Source organism: Medicago sativa, chromosome 7, assembly GCF_051527215.1.
Source record: "Medicago sativa cultivar Bolivia chromosome 7, Bolivia_mono, whole genome shotgun sequence".
NCBI classification, from domain to species: Eukaryota; Viridiplantae; Streptophyta; class Magnoliopsida; order Fabales; family Fabaceae; genus Medicago; species Medicago sativa.
The window spans coordinates 60,277,262-60,302,953 of record NC_140755.1 but is presented as its reverse complement, the minus strand read 5'-3'; the positions used below and the strand labels follow the sequence as shown (position 1 = coordinate 60,302,953).

The following is a 25,692-nucleotide window of genomic DNA, read 5'->3' as shown; positions in this document are numbered from 1 at the left end:
AAATTAAAGGCAAATGTTAACTTGTGCCCTCAAGGGCACATGTTAAGGAACTTATTATAGAAATATATGTATTAAAAGTCGTGCAGTCAACTTCTTAAAAGTTAAATTATCATGTTTTCCAATGCAAAATTTCTCATTTTAGGTTCCTTAACATGTGCCCTTAGGGCACAAGTTAACATGATCCTAAATTAAAATTTGATTTACACCTACAAATCCTACTATGTACACCTCCTTATCTATAACACTTCTTGACAATCACGTGTGAAAAGAAAAATCTAAATCTCACGAACAAACATCCAAGTACAAACTGAAAATTGAGGTCCTTCGAAGAACTCAGTGTTGGGAAGAAAGATAGAGGTCAGATCCAGGGGCGGTTTCACCGTCCGGGCTCAATCAAAATATTTTGCATACTAGGCCCAACAAAAAAGCCCATTAACACACTTCAAAAAAATTATTGGGCAAATTCTTTAAGTTCACAAACAATGTAACAAGCGTGCGCTTACACAGGAAAATAAAGGAACAAGTCGCTCTCTCACTCTCCCGTTCTCAGCTATCGCTCTCTGCCTCTCTGTTTGTCTCTTTCTTCTTCAATAGCTATGATTGATGATCTCTTCTCTGATTGCTAATCTCTTCTCATTCACTCTAAAGGTAATCTCTTCTTCTCCTTCCTTCCTTGTTTATTTGTTTTAGGGTTTTAGAAAAATTGATTATTTGTGATTTTGTAATTGAAAAATTGATTAATGGTGGATGAATTGGTGTTAATGGTTGATGAATTGGGTGTTAATGAATTGATTAATTGAAAAATTGTGATTTTGCAAAAATTGGTGTTAAAAAATGTTGGCCTCTCTCTGCTTATGCTCTGTTTTAATGTCTGGCTTTTCAAAAGTCCTGTATTTTGATAATTTTTGTTTATTTGTAGAGTTTTAGTCTGCAAAGATGAAGAGGTTTTTGGTAGATAGAACAATTATTGAGAATGTGAATGTTGTCCAACCGGAAGCCGAAGTAGAAGAACCACCGCCTAATGTTGCCAATGAGTTTAATTCAAATGAGATTGTGCGTGATCCAGGTCTTAGGAAAAATATTCATTTGTATGCTCCGGATATTCAAGACGATGTGAGGAGGGCATATGTATTGAAGGGTCCAATGCAACCAAAATTAATAAGTTTTCCTCGTACTCCATTTGGGAGTGATAGAAGAGCATTTTCTAAATCATGGTATAACAAGTATACATGGATTGAATATAGCGAGTTAAAGGATGCAGCTTATTGTTTTTATTGTTTTCTCTTTAAGCAACCTGGGAGGGCTGAGCACTTTGGTTATGAAGTTTTCACCAAAGACGGATTTAAAGATTGGAAGCATGCATCTCAAGCCTTGAAAGATCATATTGGTGGGCATGATAGTATGCACAACAGATGTATCAAGCACTATGATGATTATAAGAATCAAAGACAAAGTGTGACAAGTAAGTTTGCTAGAGCAACTAGGGAATCAGAAGAATTGTATAAGATTCGTTTGACTTGTGCTCTAGATTGTACTAGATATCTCGTATCACAAGGCATTGCTTTCCGGGGCCATGAAGAAAAGTCTAATTCTCTAAACAAGGGCAATTTTAGAGAGATGATAGATTGGGTAAAATCAAATAATGAACAAGTGAGAGATGCTTTTGATCGTGGTGGAAAAAATTGCAAAATGACTTCTTGTGATATTCAAAAGGAGCTTGCAATGTGTTGTGCACGTGAAGTTATGTAGGTGATTATGGAAGAGCTTGGTGATAGACAATTCTCTGTGCTTATTGATGAGTCACGTGATATATCTGTCAAAGAGCAAATGGAGGTAATGTTAAGGTTAGTTAGTAATAGTAGTTGTATTTTTCTCATTTTGTTTTGTGTTTCAGTAGCTTAAATGTATGGTTATATGATTTCCTGATAGTAACGGATTTGGTTATATAGCTTCCTGATATGGTTATATAGCTTCTTGATAGTAACTATTTGGTTATATAGATTCCTGATATGTTTTTTTTTTTAAAGTAAGCTTCCTGATATGGTTATATAGTAACTGATATCTATTGACATTAGTAATAATAAAATAGAAGCAATGGAATTTGTAATAATAAAATAGAAGCAATGACATTAGTAATTGATATCTATTGATATCTGTTTTCCAATTCTTTGTGCACAATTTAATAATAAAATACACAATGGCAGTAGTTGATATCTATTGTTTTGAGTTGATATCATGACGAGAAATAGTACTACCTAGAAGCTATTACTAGTTGATACACAATGGCAGAATCCATCACAGAAAATAATTGCAATGACACTAGTTGATGCCATGATCTGAAATAGAAGCCATTGAATTTGTTGACTATCACAGAAAATGATTGCAGCCACTATCTATCTCCATACCTTAGTATAACCTTGTTGAATTTGTTTTCTAGGTTCTTGAACGACAAAGGGGAAGTTGTGGAACAATTTATTGCTTTACATCATGTCAAAGATACTACTTCCGAGGCACTAAAAAATGCTCTTTATGATATTCTTGATCGTTACAAATTATCCATTTCAAGGATACGAGGGCAAGAATATGACGGGGCATCAAATATGAGAGGTGAATTTAATGGTTTGCAAAGAAAGATCCTAGATGAAAACCCTTATGCTTTCTATGTCCATTGTTATGCCCACCGTTTGCAATTGGTGATTGTGTCTGTTTCTAGTAGTTGCTCATCTATTAATGATTTCTTTGAGTACATCTCCTTGATTGTAACAACATCTAGTACATCTTGCAAGAGAAGGGATGCTTTGATGGAGGCACAACACAAAGATATTTTGCATAGACTTGAGAGTGGTGAGATATATCTACGGGAAGGGGCTCGCACCAATCATCTACTCTCGCTAGACCCGGGGATACTAGATGGGGTTCACATCATACTACCTTGCTTCGTTTGGATCAAATGTGGTCCTCTGTGTTAGTGGTGCTTAGTATGGTAAATGAAGATGGACGTGGACCATCTCAAGCGGCGGGTTTGATAGAAAAAATGGAGAGCTTTAAATTTGCTTTCATTTTGAAGTTAATGTTAAAGTTGTTTGGTATCACAAACGAGCTTTCAAAAATCTTGCAAAGAAAAGATCTTAATATTTTGTTTGCCATGGAATTAATTAATGTCGTCAAAACTCGGTTGGCCACATTGAGAGATAGTGGTTGGGATAATTTATTTATTGACGTACAAGAATTTTGTGTTGCTAAAGGTATTCCGGTGTCAAATATGGATGAAGAAATACCGGTTTGGGGTCGTTCAAGACTAGAAGGGAGGACGGTCACTAATCTTCACCATTACCGGGCTGAGATTTTTTATGTTGCTATTGACAAAATATGTGTGGAGATGGATCATAGCTTTAGTGAAAGAAGTAACATTGTGCTTAATTGCTTCTCATGTCTTGACCCCAAGAACTCTTTCTTCAAGTTTGATGTTGATAAGCTTGCTCGTCTTGTTGATATTTATCATGCAGACTTTTCTGATGATGATCGTGGAACAATAAGGGAGCAACTTGACACTTACGTACTTCAAGTGAAAAGGCATGCTTCCTTTTCTTCTTGGGAAGATGTTCAAAGTTTGGCTATGAAGATGGTTCAAACTGAGAAACGTTTGGTATTTCCATTGGTCTACAAACTCATTGAGTTGGCTTTGATATTGCCGGTGTCGACAAAATCCGTTGAAAGAGCCTTTTCAGCAATGAAGATTATCAAGACTAAATTGTGCAACAAGATCAACAATGTGTGGTTAAATGACTTGATGATATGTTACACTGAGCAGGAGATATTCAAGTCACTTGATGATGTTGATATTATTCGAACATTCACCAGAAAGAGGTCTCGGAAAGGGCATTTACCTCCTAATTATATTTAGCACGCTATTGACAGGTTATATTTCATCTCTCTTATTTCAACATGTACTTTTGTAGAAAAAATGACGATCCTATTTTATTTTGATATATAACTATTTATATATATTATGTCACGTGTGAATTTGCAATAAATTTTTCGCCCAGGCTCGGTAAATTTCCTGGCTCCGCCACTGGTCAGATCTCTATAGCTCAAGCATTTTCTTTGCTGAAGGTAAAAAACACCATCTTGTGAAATATTGTATAGATATGCTTAATGATTTTGAAGGTGTAAAAGTTTTAAAAAAAGTATTGATTTTGATCTGGGTGTGTTGATTTTTGTGAGCTTGACTAAGTTAGATATGATATTACATATAGATTTAAGAGTAGAAGTTTTGTTTTCCTGTTAGATATGAGATTTCTAGTGTTTGAATATTAAAAAGTCACTTTTGAACAAATCAATGAGAAAGATTATTGGGTGTTTGGTGATCTCAATGTTTTTTTTTTTTCAAATTAGACCGCAAATCAACGAATTAGATATGAGATTTTTGTGATCTTAGCGTTTTGTTTTCCAAATTAGACAACAAACTTACTATGTGTTTTCCAACTAAGTAGTAGCATAAATTCTTACATGTATTTTTAATGCGTAATAAAGTCTACAAATTTGATTTGTGGGTATAATTTGCTTCTTAACACTGCTACTTAATTGATATTGTACAAGGTTTATTGCATGTTTTTATTGAATTCATTCTATATAATTTTAATCGCAATAATTTTGATTTTTTTCCCATATAATTTCCATATGTTTTAACTAATATGTTATGATTGTTCGAATCAAAATTGAATTCTCATTTTCATTTGTTTTTTTGTTATTTGATTAGAAACAACATTATGGATATCGATGAAATCCTTGGTATTTTCCACGTACCATGCCACACTGAATCTGTTGGGAGTGTATTTGAGGTCTGTGTGTATTAAGTATAATTTTTCCGACATATTAGATATTTGAAAACGTTAAAGTGGTAACAAACATTATATCATATTGTATGTGTATATGGTGTGGGTAATTGTTCTTTATCGGAGAGTGGTGTTTGATCTTCTGAAGAAGATTTTGAAGACACTAAGGAAGAGGGTGCAAGATGCAATTTTGAAGATTGGATTGATGTGGACTCGGTTACTGATTTAGAGAAAATTAACTTAAAAGAAATCACTATTGAGGAAGTAATGGGATATCATTTTCCAGATCATAAAGTCACCTTTATGTTCTATAACTGGTATAAGTTATTAGAAATTTTAAAGGTGAAATAGATCAACAAACATTTATTTGTTATAGGGAAGTCATTAGGGAGGAAAAATACATCAATTCAACATCTAGCAAGAGAGAACACAAACTATTTAATAGGTGTGGATGTCAAGCTAAAGTTGTCGTTCACATTAATACAAGTTTCCAAAGTTGGTACATTAAACTTTTTGATGATAACCATAATCATACCTTTGTCAAAGAAAAGTTTGAGAGGATGCTTCCTGCACATAGAAAGATGAGTGAGTATGAAAAATACCAGATGAACACAATGAGGAAATCTGGAATTGCAATGACACAAATTTATTATTATTTTGCGTCTTTAGTTGGTGGGTGTAAAAAATTTGGTTACTCAAAAAGATACATGTATAACTCGCAATTCAAGAGAAAATGGTATATAAATTATGATGTTGAAGAAGCTGCAGAGTTTTTCAAGGATATGTCAATGAAGGACGATATGTTGTTCAAGTATGCAGGACCATAGACAAAAATACAATGTCTTATTAAAGTATTGGTTCTAAAAGAACAAATTTAGAGCAAAGAATTTTCAAGAGAAGCTAAGTTGCAAGTTAGAATCTGAAGAAGTCAGACTCTGATGACTACCCAGACTCTGGAAGTACTCAGACTTTGAAGATCAACCAGAAGCTGGATCTCTGACTCTGAAAGTCAGACTTTAGATAGCTGAAGAAGAAAGGAGCAGAAGCATTGGATGTCAAGCTTTGATAGTTCTGAAGATCAAGCATAATGGTTCTGGAAGTGTCAGAATGTCAATGGATGTCACTTTCATTAAAGGACAAAGTGTACGACCGCTACCTCCAACATTCCCAAGTGCATTGTATGAAGCTACAACTGTGTCTATATTGGAAAAGAACGGTTAATTCCTTATCAAGGAATGGGTTCAAAATCATTTCTTCATAGTACATTAACCAAATCAAGCAACAAATCAATGATGATTGATCAAGCTTCTAAAATGACTATATTGATGCACTGGAACTCTCCATCGTCTCTTTTCAACTTCTATATAAATGATTAAAGACTTAAAGAAACTACAAGACTCTACAACATTTTTACAAGTGTTATAACTCTGTCAAAATTATTACTCATCAAACACTTAGAATTTCTTATAAACTTTCATATCATAGAAATTCTTAATTCTGGAGTCTGAACTGCATTGTATTTTGTGAACACCTCTGATTGTATATCAAGTGTTCAACTAAACAATATTCTATATAATCATTGTTTGTTAGAAGTATCTTGCTTGTGTGCTAGTGCAATTGTAATCTTGTGTGATTATAGTGAAAAATCTCTTGTAAGTGACAAGGGGACTGGGCTACTTCCGGATTATGGAAGGAACCAGGATAAATTATTTTGTGTCTTTCTCTTCTCTCTCTATCTCTTTTATATCCGCTGCAATTAACTCTGAACATTGCTTCAGGTTCTTAACTCTATCAGAAGCTGAACTTTGACTTAGTTAAAAACAAAAAAAAAAACTAACACAATTACCCCCTTCTTGTGTTTTTCTCACCTTCAGATGCAACATATAGGAAAAAAAATACAATAAATCATTAGTCGTATTTTCTAAAGTAAATCATCATAATCAGAGCATTATTTTTAGCAGTGTCATTGCGGGTGATGAAACTGAAGACATGTATGTTGGCTTTTGGAGAATTTTGTTGAAGCGATGGGAGGGAAACTTCCGGTCTCAGTCATTACTGATGGAGATTTGGCGATATAGGAAAAAAAATACAATAAATCATTAGTCGTATTTTCTAAAGTAAATCATCATAATCAGAGCATTATTTTTAGCAGTGTCATTGCGGGTGATGAAACTGAAGACATGTATGTTGGCTTTTGGAGAATTTTGTTGAAGCGATGGGAGGGAAACTTCCGGTCTCAGTCATTACTGATGGAGATTTGGCGATGAGAAATGCAATAAGAAGAATTTTTCCAAAATCTCATCATCGTCTTTGTGTTTGACATCGGATACAAAATGCCACTAGGAACATAAAAAATTCCCACTTTGTTTCAAAATTTAAACATTTCATGTTAGATGATGTGGATGTTGATGTCTTTGAGCGTAAGTGGGATGAGCTAGTTAGAGAGTTTGCATTGGAAGAAAATGTGTGGATGTTGGATATTTATCAAAAGCGGAAGATGTGGGCTACTACTCATATTCGGGGGAAATGTTTTGCGGGTCTTAGAACTACATCTCAATGTGAGGTTTGCATTATGAATTTGGAAAATATGTATCAGTTCTTTCCAACTTGCTTATTTTTTACAAAAATATTTTTGTTGGTTGAATTACATGAGATAGAGAGAGAGAGAGAGAGAGAGAGAGAGATAGAGGTTGATTTTTCATTTTCTCATGGTGAGGTCGTCCTTCAAACTCAACACCTACATCTAGAAAGATCTGCTTTTAAGTTGTACACAAAGGCAACATTTAGGATAGTCAGAGCCATATTAGATAGATATTGTCATTGTAAGGTAGAAAGTGTATCACAAAGTGGTTTCATTTTTAATGACACTATGTGTAGATATCCAAGACAAGACATAAAATGGGTTGTTTCGTTTTGTCAACATAGATTATTATTTTAATGTACATGTAAGCGACTTGAGACATTAGGCATTTCGTGTGAACATGTGATGTTTGTTTTGATATTTTTGAACATTCTGAACCTTCCTGCTTATCTCATGTTAGATAGAATGACCAAATCTGCTAAGGATATAGTTAATGCGCAAAATGCAAATAGTTCAAGTCAGCGAACCCCGACTTTAATAACTACACTCATTACATTTGTTGAGGAATGCAAGCGGATGGTTAATGCAACCTTCAGAGTTGGTAACCCAGATTTTTTGTGTGGTTGTAAAGAAATGGTTGAGGCACAAACTAAAATGTTGGAAGCAACGGCTAGGTCTGAAGATGTTACCCCATCAGAATTGGGTACACAAACTGAAGGTTTATTAGAAAAATCCACCAGGTGAGGAGAAAAGGTGGTGGTGGTGCATCATCATTAGTGTTAGGAACTAGTAAACCAAGACAGAGAACAAATAAGTGTGGAATTTGTGGTGTTTTGGGTCACAACCGAAAATCATGTCGTGTTTGGGGTGAAGGACTCCTTCAATCTCAATCATTGTATATGGAGTCTTCTTTTGCTGATTATTTGAAATTATTGATTTTGATACACTTATAACTTACATGCATGATGTATACTGAAAATGAAGATTAAACCATATTGGATGAGTGGTAGATAGTTATACCTACCTCAAACTTAATTAAGCCTTTTGAGTGTGGATTTGATGTTTGGTTGGTTTTATGTGTGGATTATGTTTTGAATGTTACATGCTTGAATTACCATTGAAGAAGGAAAAAGATAAATCAACATGCTTGTCGTTTTGATATATTTAGTATTTTATTTTAATTTAGTTGTATGAATGTGTTGTATCAGCTTAATATTATGAATTAAGACTTAAGAAGTGACTAAACTATGCTTCAAGTGTAGAAGACATAAACTTCAAACTTCAAATGTGTGTCATTCAGAAATTTAAATCTCAATTTGTACAAGACATACATTCTTTGCTTCTTTAATTAATTATGCCTTGTAGGTTTTGTGTGTGAATTATGTGTCATTCTTTCAATCTTTCTTTGAACATTCTCTCATTTTAGCACATACATCCCCCAATTCTCATCAGCAAATGATGATTGTGTTTTGGACTGTTGTTAACTTTCAAAAACTATTAAGATTATTTTAACTTAGGGGTGCATGGTCGTGCGTGTTGGTACGACATATGTAAGCACAACCATAATTTTGATGGAGCACGACCAGTGCTAAGTTGAGCACGACCTTGCTTGGTTTTTCTTCTTCTTCTTGTATTCACTTGTTTTTCTACTAAAAACAACATAAACTACAACTTATCATATGCTAAGGATGTAGGTAAATCTGCTAAGGATGATTTTCTTTGATCAAATTTTTGACAACTAATCTAAAGTCACATATATTAAAATGCAAATGATTCGTATAGTAAGTAAAACAAATGAGCTCTTGTAACAGTAATGTTACCCACATTTACCATGTTTTCAATCAGGTGGCATTTAGGGTGGGTAGAAGGAATTCTTTCCCTCCATGGGAAAGTTTGCTTTTTATCCATTGATATATTAATATTTAATTTGAATTATTGAGATGCACTTTTAGATACTTACAAGCAACTTGTTGGTGAGAATTTGACAACAAAAAAAGATACCCCATATTGTACTTGTTTATTATAGAATATAGGCTAAAATGCACTTTTGGTCCCCCAAGTTTCACAAACTTGCGATTTTGGTCCCCCAAGTTTAAAAATAGCACTTTTGGTCCCTAAGCAGATGACGTGAAAGAAAAAAAAATCTCACATGACCGTTCTATGCAACGGATCTATTTCTCATCTTTCTTATCTTCTTCTCCATAAATACCCAAAAACCTCCATTGCTCTTCTTCTACCACACCCATATCTCCATTGTTATTCTTTCTTCTTCTCCATAAACCATCTCTGTTTCCAGTTTTGAACCAATTCCTTGTCTTTGTTTAACAATGAATGAAAATTAATGAATTAAGTATTATGACTATGTTTAACAATGACTTTGTTTAGCAAAATAAACCAATCTTTCAACCTTTGTACCTTAAAAAAATACCTTACAACCTGTAAAATTATGCAGGTCCAATTTTGGTACGTCCACATGGTCAGAACATAAACACAACCCACACCAAAAATGATGAAATAGATTGCAATATGATTAGGCAACATAAAATAAATGGCCGTTCCATAAGTGCTTATAAATTAAGTTGATTACAACCAGATTAACAACAAAAAATAAAGGGCTTGCAGCATAAGTGTTTGGAAGACAAATTTAGATAACAAAAGCTAATTAAGTCGTAAGAATGCTTTAAAATCCAAAAAAAGATAGCATATTACATAATTTTGAAATCCTACAATCTAAGGCTTTTTGACAGATTGTTGAGTCCCACGTGCCTCAAACTCATCCATTTTCCTCTTCATAGCACTCCTCATTGGTGATGGAACATTAGCAGATTGTTTTTGAGACTGCACCTACTGAGAATCTACAATCTAATCTCTACGTTTTTTATTTTTGATTGAGATGAAAATGAGACTTATGAGTTCTGATTTGGAAATGGAATTATCAGAGCTCACTTGACCTTTCATTGTTTTATGTTTTTTTTCTTTTATTATAAATTTCAATTACCAGAGCTGGATTTAATTTATTTTTAATAATATCCACATCAACAAAAAATATAAAAAAAATAGCGTCATGTCAGCTTTGACTGAGTCAAAATCAAGGGGGACCATTGATTTGAAAAAAGGGGTAAAACTTGAGGTACCAAAAGTGCTATTTTTAAACTTAGGGGACCAAAATCGCAAGTTTGTGAAACTTGGGGGGACCAAAAGTGCATTTTAGCCAAGAATATATTAGTATTTCATTTAATAAAAATTGGGTCAGGTGTTGCTGTAATGGGTGAGTGTTGGGCTTGCATTGAATTAACGAGACGGTTCAGATTTTTTCCTCGTGAAATAGTTTTTTTTTTGTGACCATGAAACTAATATATATATATATATATATATATATATATATATATATATATGACTTAGGCTCTGTTTGGTAAAAATAAGGGATAGATGATAAGCTAACTTATAGCTGATGGCTGATAGCTTATAGCGGATAGCTTTTGACTAATAATTGATTGCTGATAAGTTAATTAAAGTGTTTGGTAAAATCAGCGGTTAAACTAACTGATAAATATAAAATGACATAAAACGACATTCTTAATTCATAATAAAATGTGTATAAATTAATATTTTAAATTAACCAATCAAATATATATTATACATACATATAAAGTAGTATTTTATTTTTTTACTTTATTAATTTTTGTAATTAAATTTTATTTTCAATTTAATTCATTTCATTTTTTTTCATTTCAGTTTCAATTAAATATATTATTTTCAATTTTTCATTAAAATTTACTTTTAAATTTAATTTTATGTGTATTAGATTTTTTTTCATTAATATTTAAGTATAAAATTTTATTTTAAAAACAAAACAAAAAATAATGAATCCATAAGATTAAAAACAAAAATGTTAAAAAACAACAATAACAAAAAAATCAAAAATAGGTTATCTAATAGCACATGCAACATCTTTCGTCAAAAAGAAACCAACTGAATATTTATTTAATTCATGTTATTTTTTTCTTAAAAAATTTAGTTCATGCTACTTAAAACTCTTTGCTTATGGAGGTAGAGCAGATGAACATGACTTCATATAAAAACTCGAAACGTGTCTCAATGACGTGTCTTTCAAAATTTAAAAGTAAAATAATTTGAACAAACGAAAACTCAAAATGTGGCAAGTCTGTAATTTTCTGCATACCATACCAGTATTGTTCTGCTAAATCTATCACTTGGTAGCTATTCTGCTGAAACCTAAGACTAGTAAGCATGTGGAATTTACCAACAATAAAATTAATAATTTAATCACGTGGAAGTTTATTTTTTTTTTGGTAGAAATCACGTGGAAGATTATGGAATAATATGTGTGACTGCAAGTTGAAGCAAGTGTTCAACTTGCAAAAATTGAAATGTTTGAATTTTAAAACTTTTTTAAAAAAGTTTTAACATCTTTTAAAAAATAATTATAAAAAAGTTTTAAAATTTAGTTAGCCCTATTTTACTATGATATTATGTTTAATATTACTGAGATATAATATTTATGCAAGAATTAAATAACAAGAGGGCAGTTCATGTCTTCCCGTATTTATGTTAGTAATTAGTAACTCAAAGGGACAGTTGTGGCTGTTGCGGCTTTTTTCTATTTCGATAAACTATTCGGATTGAAAAATATATATAGAGTAGAATTCCATCATAAACATTCACCTTTATTTCTTAGAATTTATTAGTGACAATTATTTTAATAAAGTTCTTTTATTTCTTTACTTTCTTTCTTGCAATTTATTTATGCTTTCTCTCTTCTTCCCCATGTCTACAATGAACATGAGTAAGTAGACCTCTTTGTCTTGGGATTATTGCGAAAGTATAATGACGTAATCCTAATCGAACCAAGCATTAACCCTAATTTCATGTAACTCTAATTTCTAATCAAATTCACTGTTTTAACATGAATTAACCATTATCAGACTGTAGAAGCGAAAGTGGAGGGTTTGATAATTGTTAATCCATCATCTCAAACATCAATTCATAATGCGAAAGCGGAGCCTTGATGTTGGAACAAGTGAATTTAGACAAGAATTGCAAAGGCAGTGAAATAGTCTTTGCAATTCTTGAGACATGTGTAGTTTCAATCCTTATAAGCATCTTCTAGTAATCAAGTCAGCGAAATAGGCTTGGTTGCTAGGGGTAAACTCTCACCGGACTTGATTAGAAAGGTGAGGGGCTAAAGGGAAACCGGTCTTTAGAAATTAGGTATAAAACATGGAATTAGAAGTTAAGGTTTTTGCTAGTAAAGGATTCGTCATTACGATAAACCAATAATCCCAAGGCTCTTTTTATTATTGTTATTTAATTTCAATCAACTAAACCTCCTCTTTTTAATCTCTTTTCTCCTCTAATCATTTTCTAAAAGTTAACTAGATTGAACAACTCCCTAGCGGAACGATACTCTTTTACTACTATTACTTCGATAGACCGTGCACTTGCGGTTTGGCCTATCAATTATACTCTTCTTTGACTATCTGTTTAATGTTAATTAGATTTATGTACCCCTTAAGATCGTTCATGGTCATTGGTACCTGGTGATTACTCACATGGAACGTGGAGTTATTTACCACTTAGATTCTTTTCTAATTGTGGATTTTATGGAAGTGAGAAGATGTTGTATTGGAAGAATTGTAAGTTTTGTTCAAGTGTACCAATCATGCTATTGTTGAATTTTGTTACAATGTGTAATAACAAAAATATATACTTATAAATGATTTTGTGATGAGTAGACTGACATGATACATGGTGTTGGATCCCATGTATTCAAGTTTGTTTCATAACAAGCGTATTGATTTTATGAATATGAGCATAATTGAGGCTAGAGGAATCCTGAATACGGGAAGCGGGTAAATAAATGGCATGACAGTATCATTTTATCTTGTTATTGGTTGATTTTTTTTTATAACTAAATTGTATGGACTTGTAGTGATAATTCAAGTGTGTGGGTACTAGATTGGAGTGAAAGTGCACATTGTATTGATCTAAAAAACCTTTATGGCACGATTGATATTTAATAATGTTGTGACATTTTGATACTCATCACAATTTAATTACCATTTATAATTAATTATTTCTCTATTATGTGTATTTGAATGAGAATGAAGTGAGGATGAAAACAGCTGCAAAGTTAATGCTTGGAAAATATAACGAGCTAAAGGCAAAGGTGGAACACAACACATTGATGTATATCAATAGCTTTCCAAGTGACACTCCAATTAATTTAGATGCCTAGTTTTTGTTGTATTGTTGAGTCTTTGGTGATATTAGAGGAACTCAATTGAACTTGAATGATATTTTGTTTTGTAACGGGTCGTCATATTTTTTGGGTGGTTATCAACCATGTATGTCTTTTGGTACATGGTCTATGAACAATGACGGATCTTGAGTTCTTTTTTCGGGGGTGCAAAATATTTGTGGAATATATATTTAAAAGTTTAAAAAAATATTCAATATTGTAAATTGGTGTGGTGGTATAATTGCTTGAATGTATTATGAGGGATGCTGGTTCAAATTCCACGGGACTTTTTTTTGTATAAAATATGAAGAATTCGTTAAGAAATAAAAAAAGAGGGTGTCACGTGAATTAAACAATTCCACGGGACTTTTTTTTGTATAAAATATGAAGAATTCGCTAAGAAATAAAAAGAGGGTGTCACGTGAATTAAACATGTGACCTTTAATTTGGTTTATAGACTGCAAAACCGCTGCAACACCAACATAATACTTGTAATATCATGCATAATATGATATTTATATAAAAGCTGCGGGACTCTAAAGAGATCTGTTTGTCTATGAATCACGTACGTAGTCATGTTTCATGAATCATATACGAACACTTTTAACTAAAGTTTATCTGGATTATTATTATGAAATCACCTGAATGTGTCTGTTTCGCATTTTGTGATAAATATGTATTTGGAATTGAAGCAATTGTTGTTGTTATCTATGTAAAGAAAATTGGCATATTGCATTAAGTAAATGAATTGATAGAACGCAGATGTTATCATGTATGTTGGAATTAAATGTAGCTTCCACAACTATGCCTAAATTTTTCTTCGAATATATGTCACACGTCAAAATGAAGATGTACTTTTATTTTTTTGAAGCAAGTTGATCATTAATAGCCACACACCAGTAGTGTGTAAGACAAGTTAAATACAACGTCTTAGTAAAATCTGAACAGAGTTTACATACATGATGTAAATTCATAAGGCAAATTCCACCATAATTTATGGGCAGAGTAGAACTTAACAAAGTCATCAATACCACAAGAAAAATAATCCATATTGTAGTCTGGATAGAGTTTGAATGCATAAGCTTCACATCAGCTTATGTATTCAATATTCAAGGAAACTCATCCATATTCATGAAACCTTAGCAAATTTTATTCAAACAACTAGTCAAATTACATATAACATGTTCATTGACAACACTACAAATATTCTTTAACAACTTTAATACAAACTAAGTACGCACGAATGTAATAACTTAACAGAACTTCAATATTACAACAACATATATTCGATTTATTTTAAATAACGCAACAACAAAATTCTTTACAACGAAGAAGTTTCAGAAGGTAGGTACACCGAGTCCACACCATAACAGACTTCAACATTCCACACATGAACCTGTAGTTTAGATTAATTAGATACATCTATAATTAAAATTAACCAAAAAAACCGTGAGTAATAAAATTACTAACTGATCAACAAACCTGGTCACAATCCAACTTTTAGGCAACTTTAGTCTACATCCTATAAATAAATAGATCACAACCACCATTAGATATTTTTTGAAAAATTCAGGTAATGTGTTTAATTGTTTGTTAGTGAATAAAGACAAAAAACCTATAAACAAACGTACCATAAACATATTGTATTCATCGTTTTCTTCCATAAAGTCATCATCATTGTTGTCCGAGTTATCTACAGTTTGAGACTGTGATAACGTATTGGATTGTCCATGGAAACGACGCGATTTGCGGTTGTGGCTTTTATTTTCAAAAATTCCATATCTTGGTGTGCTGCATTTTGTTCTTTTAATTGTCTTTAATAAAGATGCAGCTATTCCCCCTTTTCGCCTAACCTGTGGTGGATTACCTACACTGCCACCAGTTTGACTACCCATCATTGACAAATCAACATCTTCACCCCTTGCAACGACTTCCAACGATTATGTTTGTGTTTCTATAATGTCAATCGTGTGACGTATGATTTCTGGATTCCCACACTCAAAAGCACCATTGACCATCCTTTTACAACGCTCTGCAAATGTCACTAACCAGTTATAAATGCTAGATTACGTTGACTTGAACTGTTAGCACTGACAACATTGATTGAATCTTTTGCATGTTTGGTCCATCTATCCAAGACAATACATCCAGGCATCACCATAACATTCAAATTAATCAAAACTGCACAACTTGTTCACAAGCAATCCCCGTAGTCTCAAATCTCTTACAAGAACATTCAAATTTAATATTATCTTGGCAAAATAACACATTCCATTTAATATCTTTTTTGGGATACATATAAACACGGTAAGTAAAATTAGAACCAATTTTAACATCCCTTTCAACTTTGCAACGACATGCCCTCTCCAACATAGGCCTGAATAGCCTAAAAACAAACCTCGTATACAATTTTAAAGCAGATTTTTTAGACATTTGAGTGATGTTTGTAGAACGGTTTCTCCATAAGAATATTCATAATTAGATTCTATTTCTCTAAACCTCATACAACTCAACCACCGAAAAAATTGTTGCAAAAATTCATGCAAATTTGATAAAAACTGTGACATACTTACGTAACTATGAGTGCAACTCTTCACACCTTGAAGTCCTAAATCCAGCAAAAAACTTTCCCCGAATATGACCGGTAGCCCAGATTTTACGCTTCCCGTACATCTCCAAAACCCAATTAGAGTATTAACATTCAGATTAATAAAAATGTTATTCTCCAAACATTTTACGCATATGTCAGTGCATATTTTGAACCTTGTCCAAGTGTACCCTTAAGAGATGGTGTCTGAAACAGCTTCTTAGACACATGTTTTAGCTCAGCAAGCATAACCTTCATTCTGTTTCAATATTGTACTTGAAATCAGAGTATTAACATTCAGATCAATAAAAATATCATTCATTAATAAAAAAAAACATACCAACAACTTAGTTGTCCTCTTCACCCGACTCTAGTAATTTGTTTCATTCGAAAGTCTGATAGAGTTGTAAGCCTTCAAATTCATCCGGGATGAAGGGCTTGTGTTGCATCATATGTTGGTTTGCTTCAGTCTGGTTGTCAAACGAAGCCATGTCAACATCTGCATAAAGGACACCTTTACTTTTTAATCCAACTTCACCATAAACTTCAACAACCTTAAGTATTTCCACCCAAAAAAGAGTTTGTTCAACCGTCATAGATGTGTCTTTTATAGTCTGTTCTTTTTCAATGTTAGAATTAGAATTAGTTTTCAACTTTGAGACAACCATCAATTCAAGATTTTTACCAGAATCTTCAACGGACACAGGTACACTTCATAGATCTTAGTTCATTGGTTGTTCCCTATATATAAACCATATAAATTATATACATAAATGACAGGTTGTTTCATATAAATCAGTTTAAAGATATACTTTAACCATTCATATATATGTGGTTTATAGCTCCATAATATACTAATTACCTCTTTCATATCATGAATAAGCTGTTTCAAAGTGATCAATTCCTTCATGACACTTTCCAATGTCAAAACTCCACAAACAGGATTTGGAGCAACAACCTAATCGTGTGTCATCTTTATCATATAACACTCACCATTAGCACCATCTGAGTCGACGTGAACATTCATGCTAACAAAAAAATAAATAAAACTTTAGAAGCTAAGACAAACAATGTTAAACAAAACTAACATAATCTATTTATGGATCAAACTAACCTGTTGTTTTCATCCAAGAGTCGTCGATATTAATTGAATGATAAATACACTATGTTTGGATCTATTTAGCCACTCAATGTCTTAAGTTCTTTCTCCAAGTGTTGTTATACCTAAGTAAGTAAGTAAGATGTGGACATGTAATATGACAAAAAGGTTAGTTAGCATTCTATTATAGATCAGATGAGGTGTCACTCAGTGATAGGTTGCAAGTACAATTAGTATAAAAATCACCATTCGCATGTTTCCAAGGACAATAAAAGGGTAAAAGTGTGCAATTTTTTAGTAAGGATAACATATTTAAGACAATATAATATGAAGATAAACATTACTTCGGATAAGTAAGATTAAAATCACTTTTTTTTTATGCATAGTTTACATAATAAAAAAATTACTGAAACTCCATCTAGTTGAATCGGAATCAGCCATTTTCTACATTGTACCAAAAGTCAAGAGATGTTGTATAAATGTAAATATTTTAATATTAATGTTTGCAAAGACTATTTATTTTATTTTATTTATGGAGATATTTTATTTCTTTATCTAATACGTGTATCTACATTAAAAATAAGACTCTAAGTTTTTTCTCTAATTTGTGAGATATAAATATAATAATAGCGAAAATTTTTTTAGAGTGATAACCAACATTTTCATTACTAGAGTTGCAAAGAATAACATTGCGTCAGTCTTCTAAATATTTCTCTAATCTATGAGATATAAATGATGATGTCATCGTATACCACCACCAAGATCTTCCTCTCATTCCAAACCATGCCTAAGCATGAAGTTATTTGAAACAAATCAAACTTTCGAGTGTTGCATATTATTTATATAAGAGATACACCATTTAATTTTATTAACTACCATTCATGCATATTTAATGACAGTGGTTAACTATTTAATTGTTTGAACTTTGGTATCATACTAACATCGATATGGAAGACTTGTAAAGGACATCTAATTGACAAAGTTGAAATATAAATGTACTAGAGCTCTAGACAAATCATCTACATACTACATCCTTTGACAATGCATATGTACAAAAATGTCTGAAGCAGATAAGACTAGGCATAATAAAATGTCAGAATTACTGTACACTTTTTTGGTGTGTCACATAGTGCCACACAACTATCCAAAACTTATCCACAATTCATAAGAAATAAATTTATGTTTTTTTTACTGAGATAAAAATAAGGAACCCTGAAAATAAAATGATCCATTTCAAATATTTAATTTAATTACGATGAATTGTTCTTCAGTTACCCAAAAGTTTTTGCAACAAGTGCATACATAATCTTGTTCTTTTCCATATTTAGAACAAGAACATCAAACATTTTCTAGCAATTTTCCATATTTAAGACAACAACACGAAGCCATTTTCAACCTTAATTGTTCTATTTCAGATAAAACGTTCAACTTAACCAATAGAAATAACTTGAATCCTTTGATAAAACATTACATAACATCACAACATCAACAATTTAGCCTAGAAAAAGAAACTGAATACCACGAACAAGGAAAATGCATTAAAACCAGCAACTCTTGACAAACCTTAGATTAGCAATTACACAACCATAACTATTTTTTTCCTCAGACTTCTCTGCAATTAACTTCAGCTTAAGCTTACCATTCCTCTTCTTCAAGCCTTCTACAACTTCAACTGTGAGTGCACCAGCAACATCAAATTCAGACTTATTCTCATGTTCTTTAAAGGCTTTTGCTTCATCTTCCCAGATGAACATCCCATAGTCGGTTGGCGTCTGCAGAATTTTTGAAAAAAATGTATCAATTTCATGTATCATATAGTATACAATCGATTAATCAAAACAAATAAAATCAATTAAAACTAAGGATTGATATAAAATCGATTAAAGCAAAGTACCATCCAAGATGGACATCTAAAAAATTTGGGCCATTCCTACACGTTAAAGGAACTGTCTGCGATCCACACCAACACTTCCAAACAATTTCCTGCGGCAGATATAGAACTCGAAGCCCTCCGACGTTCTTTAAAGTCTTTTGCTTCATCTTCCCAGATGAACATCCCATAGTCGGTTGGCGTCTGCAGAATTTTTGAAAAAAATGTATCAATTTCATGTATCATATGGTATACAATCGATTAATCAAAACAAATAAAATTAATTAAAACTAAGGATTGATATAAAATCGATTAAAGCAAAGTACCATCCATGATGGACATCTAAAAAATTTGGGCCATTCCTACACGTTAAAGGAACTGTTTGCGATCCACACCAACACTTCCGGCCCCTCGGATGAGACAAACAATTTCCTGCGGCAGATATAGAACTCGAAGCCCTCCCATAGGAGATTTCATTGCTGGTAGTTCTATGTTGGCGCTCGTTCACTCGATCTGTCATAAATATACTCAGATTTGCAATTTTTGGAAAAAAAAACATCTCTGGTAGTTCGATGATACAAAACAATACGAGTTGGGGGATCTAGAAGGGAGTTAGGGATCAAATCAAATTGAAATTTATGAGTATAAATTGAAAGAACAAAACAAATTGAAGAATTATAATTTCTAAGAAGGGGACCTGGGAAATTCGATTTTATGAGGGATTTAGGGAACAAATCGAATTGAAATTTCCGAGAAGGGGATTTAGAAAATTCAATTAATTAAAACAAAGTTTGTGGCGGTGGTGTCGCTTATGCTCGCGAGAGGGGAGGGTGGGGACAATTTGAAAATTTTGGAAAAATTGAGGACCAAAATGCAAAATTTGAAAAATTATAGAAATGAAGAAATTTGAAATTCTTAGCTTTTAGGTGTCATTTGAAATTCTCTAAATTTAATTTGAACAAAATACTTCATAAATTTCCATCATTTTGAAAATTCTTCAAATTATTATCCAAACAGTGGAATTCACATTAAAGTATTTCAATTCCCTCAAAACATTACATTACCTCAAAACATTCTCTCATCCAAATATACGCTGGGTAAAAAAGAAAATGTCTATAACACTCCACTAAGTAACAAACATCATTTTACTAGCTTCATTCATACAACTAATTAAGTGTTAAATATGTTTTTAGTCCTTACAAACTTACAAGTTTTTAAGTTTAGTTCTTACAAAAAATTTATTCACTTTTAGTGCATATTTGCATTTTATAGAGACAATTTTGGAGGACTAAAATTATTCATTTTTTATAAAAAGTTTTTAAAATAGGGATTATTCTTACAAACTATAATATTATGGAAGACTAAAATTACCATTAAATTTTTATAGAGACTAAACTTGAAAACTCATGATTTTGCAGGGGCTAAACCCATTAATTTTTTTTTTTCACAAAATATTTAACCCATTAATTAATAATCAAGTTGTATTTATTCCCCTTTTCAAGCAAAATATTATTTCAAAATTGATAACATTTATTTATAAAATAAAAAAAAGAGTAACAAAACGATGCCGTTTTACATCCACTGGTCTAAGATATTACACTCCAGAAGAACCTCGAAGCTTAAAACCTCAAACACACGAAATAAAAATTTCTTCTGCAAACGATAATCACTTTTTTCTTTTTTCACATCCAAACAAGTCTCTGACACCGAACCTTCTCGAAGATGGTAGTGATAGAGCAAGAGAACACCGACGATCGAAACGCGATTCCATCCAACGCCACTGCCGCCGGCAACGACGCTTCCGACGGTTTCGAAACAGCCAGCGAAGCTGATCTCGATAGCGACGGCGATGACGGTGGAGATATCAGCCGAGAAAAACAAGAGATTCTTGAGCAACCGAAGGAGCAAGAGGGAGAACAGGAGCAAGATGTTGCTCAGAGAAGTGTTTCGTCTGAGGATGCTTTGATCAATGAAGAGAATGCTTTGATCAATGAATCGGAATTGAAACAGGTTCGATTTCCAAATTTAGGGTTTCGTTTATAGCAATAGTTCCCCTTTTTTTTTGAAGTTTCTTCAGTAATGTTAGTTTCTTATGTGTTAGTTTTTGTTAATGGATTAGTTATATTCATAATTCTAATTCTATCGCATTGTACGTATCTAAAGTGACGTGAGAGAAGAGTAATGTGCAATACATGAAGAAAATTTCTGGTTTAGTGAGTGTTAAGTTTGGATTAATTTTTGGGATTCTATTCATGTAAATTGATTTTGACATGTTTGGACGATTAGAGAGAATTTATATCTATGTAGCACTGACACTTTTGATGGAATGCATGTCCGGTGTTCAACACTGACACGACATCAACTGACACGATATCAACACATGCAATTACATTTAATTAATAATTTTTTCAAATTTTTGTCAATGTCGATGTGTTAGTGTTGTGTTTGGTGTCCGTGTTTGTGCTAGACTTCATTGATTGATATTGTTTGAAGTAATGATTTGAACTTAATTTTGAGATCTCGAGCTTTTGCCTTGAAACGTGAATTTTTGCCTTAAATTTATTGTTCGATTAACTTTGAAATTAAAATTAATTTTATTAATTTTTGTCAATGTATAACTAAACACACTCTAAAGCAGAAGAGTTTTGTTTAGGTAGCCCTAGTTGAAGCAAGGTCAATAACCCAGGCTTATTTATTTATTTATTTATTTTTGCATTGAAGGGTTCAAGTTAAATCAATTCACTTGAAATCAATTTTCGTCACTATAGAACTTAATACACACTAAAGCACAAGAGTTTTTTTTTCTTTTCTGATAGTTCTAGTTGGTGGGAGTTGAATATCACAAAAGAGTTTTTTTCGAATAGAAGGGTTTTCTATTCATGGCCTAAGTTGGAGGGATGCTCATTGCATTTTGAGCTGGAAAAATTTAAAAACAAAACCCTCTTGTTATAATCTAGTATAGGTGTGTTTGGGTGGGATTTTAAAAAAGCTGAAGCACTAAAAAATAGCTTATTTTCTTTTTTTTTTCTTTTCAATCTCCGCTAGCTAGAGTAATGATAATCTCTCTCTCTCTCTATAGTGGAGAAAAAGAAAGCTATTCACGTAGCTTGTGCAACTAGTAATTTGGTAGCCTTTTTCTGATTTTGGATTTGATCTGATAGTCTTTCTTTATGATGTGAAACGTGATCGAGTTCAATGATTTTTTGTAACAGAAAGCATTGAGTGAAGCAAATGAAGCAAAAGTAGAAGGTAACAAACTTTTTGTAGATGGGAAGTATGAGGAGGCTTTATCGCAATATCAACATGCTTTACAAGTTGCACTAGACATGCCTTCATCTGTGGAAATACGCTCAATATGCCATGCAAACCGTGCTGTGTGCTTTTTGAAACTGGTATGGCCTTCTTCGTTTATACTGTAATTAGAATTGCATGTTTCAACATGTACCTGTATTTTGCTTTACCGCATATGTCAACTAGTTGAACTATCAACAGTACAATATTGATATTTATTATTTAATCATTTGTATTCCAGATTAAGCTGCTACAAGGTCTAACATCATCTTTGTGTCCCTTATGTTATGCTTATTGTTGTAATTGATTGAGTTTAATGCTTGATTTTCTTTAACATATGTCAAATATACCTCAGGGAAAATATGAAAATACAATTAAAGAATGCACAAAAGCATTGGAACTGAATCCTGCATATGTTAAAGCTTTGGTGAGAAGAGGAGAGGCTCATGAAAAGCTTGAACATTTTGAAGAGGCAATTGCCGGTAAGTTCAAGCTTAAAATAAGGCAAGGCATAATTATGCCAACTCATCTGAAGTTTGCACTAATTGCACTTGATACTTCTTCTGTTTGAAAAATAATATTTACATCAAGGGTGTGGTTCGTCTTATGCCTGACACTCTTCCTTGGTTGAGGAATCGCATGTACCTTCCCTACTTATATAAGGTTCCTATTCTATTTCCCTTCAAGACCGATAGCATGGCTACGAGATCTTTCCTTACTCAGACAGACCCCAACCCCAAGCAAGTTGTAAATAACATAGTAAGGGAGGTTTGATTTCTCAAACAAGAAGGGTGTGTGGTGTGTAATAAGTACTCCAGTTATCTGTTTGTTTTGGCTCTTGATGCATTTCTGTTGACAATATGTTTGTCACACTAATGTCTAATAGCATTCAGTTCATTGCAATTTTCTTTTCTGTTCATAACCCCATATCTTTTCGTTTCACCAGTTTTTTTTTTTTTTTCTTTTCAAAATATAATTGGCAGATATGAAAAAGATCTTAGAAATTGATCCCTCAAATGGTCAAGCTGGGAAATCCATTCGCCGACTAGAGCCCCTTGCTACTGTAAAACGGGAAAAAATGAAAGAAGAAATGATTGGCAAGTCATTTTTGTCTTTCTCTTGGTTCCTTTTAATATTTGTTTGTATATTTATTATATTGTCTTTGTAGGATGGTGCGTTGGCATGTTGAGTGCATTAATTGTCCTTCATTTATATTTTATACCATTAGAGTATTCCTAATTTCCCCCCAATTGAGTATATTCCTGATTATTGACTTGTCCTCAAGTGGTTCAGAGTAACATAGCTGAAGCAAATTTAAAGTTATGTGTGAGATAGAACATTAGGAAATGCTTCTTGTTAGGGGAGACGAAGACCTAGAAGAACTATATGAGAAATTATTAGGAAAATGTTAGATGTCAATGGTTTAAATAGAGATATGACGTATAATCGAACATTATGGTATCGTCGGATACACGTAGTCAACCCCACCTAGTAGTATAAGACTTGGTTTTTGTTGTAGTCAAGTAACTTTTTAACAAGCCTGAAAATGTTTGTTTTATGCATATATTTTGGAAATCTGTCCTTGCACATGTAATTTGTTGGCTAGGAATGACTTTTCTTAGTTGCACTTGGGATGAATCACTATGTAAACATCATAGTTTTTTTTTTTTTGAAAGGGCGTAAACATCATAGGTTATTACCTACCATTTAATTTTTGGCCATTGCCTACATATGACATTCTGTTATATGAAAGCAAAATTTTATCTTAGACGGAAAATAGTCCGTAACCAAGTTTGTCTATTTACTTCATTTTTCGTTTCACTGCCATCATTTGCTTTGACAGATGAATGTTTCTTGATGCAGAAAAATTGAAAGAAATGGGCAATTCTGTATTGGGACGCTTTGGGATGAGCCTTGACAACTTCAAAGCAGTCCAAGATCCAAACACTGGTTCCTATTCTATCTCAATGGAACGCTAAGTTTTGTTGAGCAAAGTCGTGCTAAGTTTTGTTGAGCAAAGTCATAATTGCACTAAGCAAGAAAGGCAGTCTAAAATTATAATAGTTTGAGACTTCAATGGAATGCTAGTCATTATGAGAAAACAAAGGTTAGTGATGTATCTTCAAAAAAGCATTTTGTGATTGATTCCATGCGAAGGAGATTGATAATTCCTTCTTACAGTTAACGTGCTTTAAGGTTTCATAGCAAGAGAATTGTTTTCATCAAGTTGAATAGTTTATGTGATTTCATTGTTATTGAGACATGCAAGGAACACATTCTTTGACAGTCTTCTCAACACTATTATTTGGTAAAAACTCCACGCCATTCTCACTAATAGAGTGGTCTCAGGTCATCTAATGGGACCAAAATGGGAAAGTGTTGAAAAGAGTGTTAAAGAGTATTTTATGATGTTCCTTGTGGCTTAAGGCTCTCTAAATTAACTGTTCCTTCATGAAGGGTGCGCTTGTTTAAGAAGTTAGATATTTGAAACGTGAAGTTACTTCACACTTGTTTGTTAGAGCGTAAATGAAGTAGTAGAAAGTATACTTCAAATTTGTATCTATTATGGCACACAAGTTAGGTGGAACAATTTTTCCCTTTATTAAACCTTTGCTTAACTAAAAAATCGTTTTTTCCCCTTAAAAAAAGCAAAACTTGTTCACCTCATTTGTCTTTCCCTCAATTTTTCATCTATTCAAACGTGCACGTTTTGAATAGTTTTTCTTATGTTTTACCATGTGCTGAGTGAGCCTACTTCACGTCACTGCTTGTAAAATATTGGATCTAATTCACTGTCATGTGGTTTGTGTTATAGGTAATCTTGGAATTCCGTGTAAATAAAGTAGAAAGTGAGTTGAACATTGTTGGAACGACGTCAGGGTGTATTAATCATGTGAACATTCACTATGAAAGCTGATATTGGAATTGTTAACGTTTTGAATTGTACTTGGACATGCTATTTTAATGTATGCCGCTTTTAATATAGTAATGTAGTCCATGTGTTACTGATATTGGTTGGTAATGTTTTGAAACTACATACAACTTGTGGTTAACATCAACACGTCTATGGCATTTATATATTTGACGTGAGTTAACATTGTACGTGGAATTGGTCTTGCCAAAACTTGATTGTTAATGAGGTTAGAATTTGTTTATATTTCATCATA

At 32.7% G+C, this 25,692-nt stretch overlaps 3 protein-coding genes and 1 long non-coding RNA gene across 6 annotated transcripts; 3 read left to right on the top strand and 1 right to left on the bottom strand.

Annotated features, from left to right (window-relative positions):
* The first annotated feature begins 936 nt into the window (after window positions 1-936).
* On the top strand, window positions 937-1,749 carry LOC146907314 (uncharacterized). The gene has a single exon (XM_085729075.1). It carries the CDS (start codon window positions 937-939, stop codon window positions 1,747-1,749), a length of 813 nt encoding a protein of 270 aa, XP_085585201.1.
* A 970-nt stretch (window positions 1,750-2,719) lies between these two features.
* LOC146907313 (uncharacterized) lies at window positions 2,720-3,930 on the top strand. The gene has a single exon (XM_085726537.1). It carries the CDS (start codon window positions 2,951-2,953, stop codon window positions 3,902-3,904), a length of 954 nt encoding a protein of 317 aa, XP_085582663.1. The 5' UTR covers window positions 2,720-2,950; the 3' UTR covers window positions 3,905-3,930.
* A 10,876-nt stretch (window positions 3,931-14,806) lies between these two features.
* Window positions 14,807-20,089, bottom strand: LOC146907312 (uncharacterized). Of its 3 annotated transcripts, XR_015017931.1 has the most exons (10): window positions 19,561-20,089; window positions 19,259-19,438; window positions 19,004-19,136; window positions 17,380-17,489; window positions 17,128-17,293; window positions 16,951-17,006; window positions 16,606-16,764; window positions 15,310-16,524; window positions 15,161-15,200; window positions 14,807-15,074 (listed from the first exon to the last, which is right to left on the bottom strand). It is a non-coding gene; the product is annotated as an uncharacterized LOC146907312 (long non-coding RNA). The 3 variants fall into 3 exon arrangements; XR_015017929.1 differs by having other exon boundaries at window positions 15,310-16,764; XR_015017930.1 differs by lacking the exon at window positions 16,951-17,006 and having other exon boundaries at window positions 15,310-16,764.
* Window positions 20,090-20,855: 766 nt separating this feature from the next.
* On the top strand, window positions 20,856-25,680 carry LOC146907311 (uncharacterized). The gene is made up of 6 exons (XM_085724104.1): window positions 20,856-21,244; window positions 22,447-22,626; window positions 22,881-23,007; window positions 23,509-23,622; window positions 24,389-24,632; window positions 25,341-25,680. Exons 1-5 carry the CDS (start codon window positions 20,957-20,959, stop codon window positions 24,502-24,504), a joined length of 825 nt encoding a protein of 274 aa, XP_085580230.1. The 5' UTR covers window positions 20,856-20,956; the 3' UTR covers window positions 24,505-24,632; window positions 25,341-25,680.
* Window positions 25,681-25,692: the final 12 nt, after the last annotated feature.

Coding starts and splice junctions, on each gene's coding strand:
- LOC146907313 (XM_085726537.1), top strand. CDS start 2,951: ATGTGGTCCTCTGTGTTAGTGGTGCTTAGTATGGTAAATGAAGATGGA.
- LOC146907314 (XM_085729075.1), top strand. CDS start 937: ATGAAGAGGTTTTTGGTAGATAGAACAATTATTGAGAATGTGAATGTT.
- LOC146907311 (XM_085724104.1), top strand. CDS start 20,957: ATGGTAGTGATAGAGCAAGAGAACACCGACGATCGAAACGCGATTCCA. Junction 21,245..22,446: donor ATGAATCGGAATTGAAACAG/GTTCGATTTCCA, acceptor TTTTTGTAACAG/AAAGCATTGAGTGAAGCAAA. Junction 23,623..24,388: donor AATGAAAGAAGAAATGATTG/GCAAGTCATTTT, acceptor TTCTTGATGCAG/AAAAATTGAAAGAAATGGGC.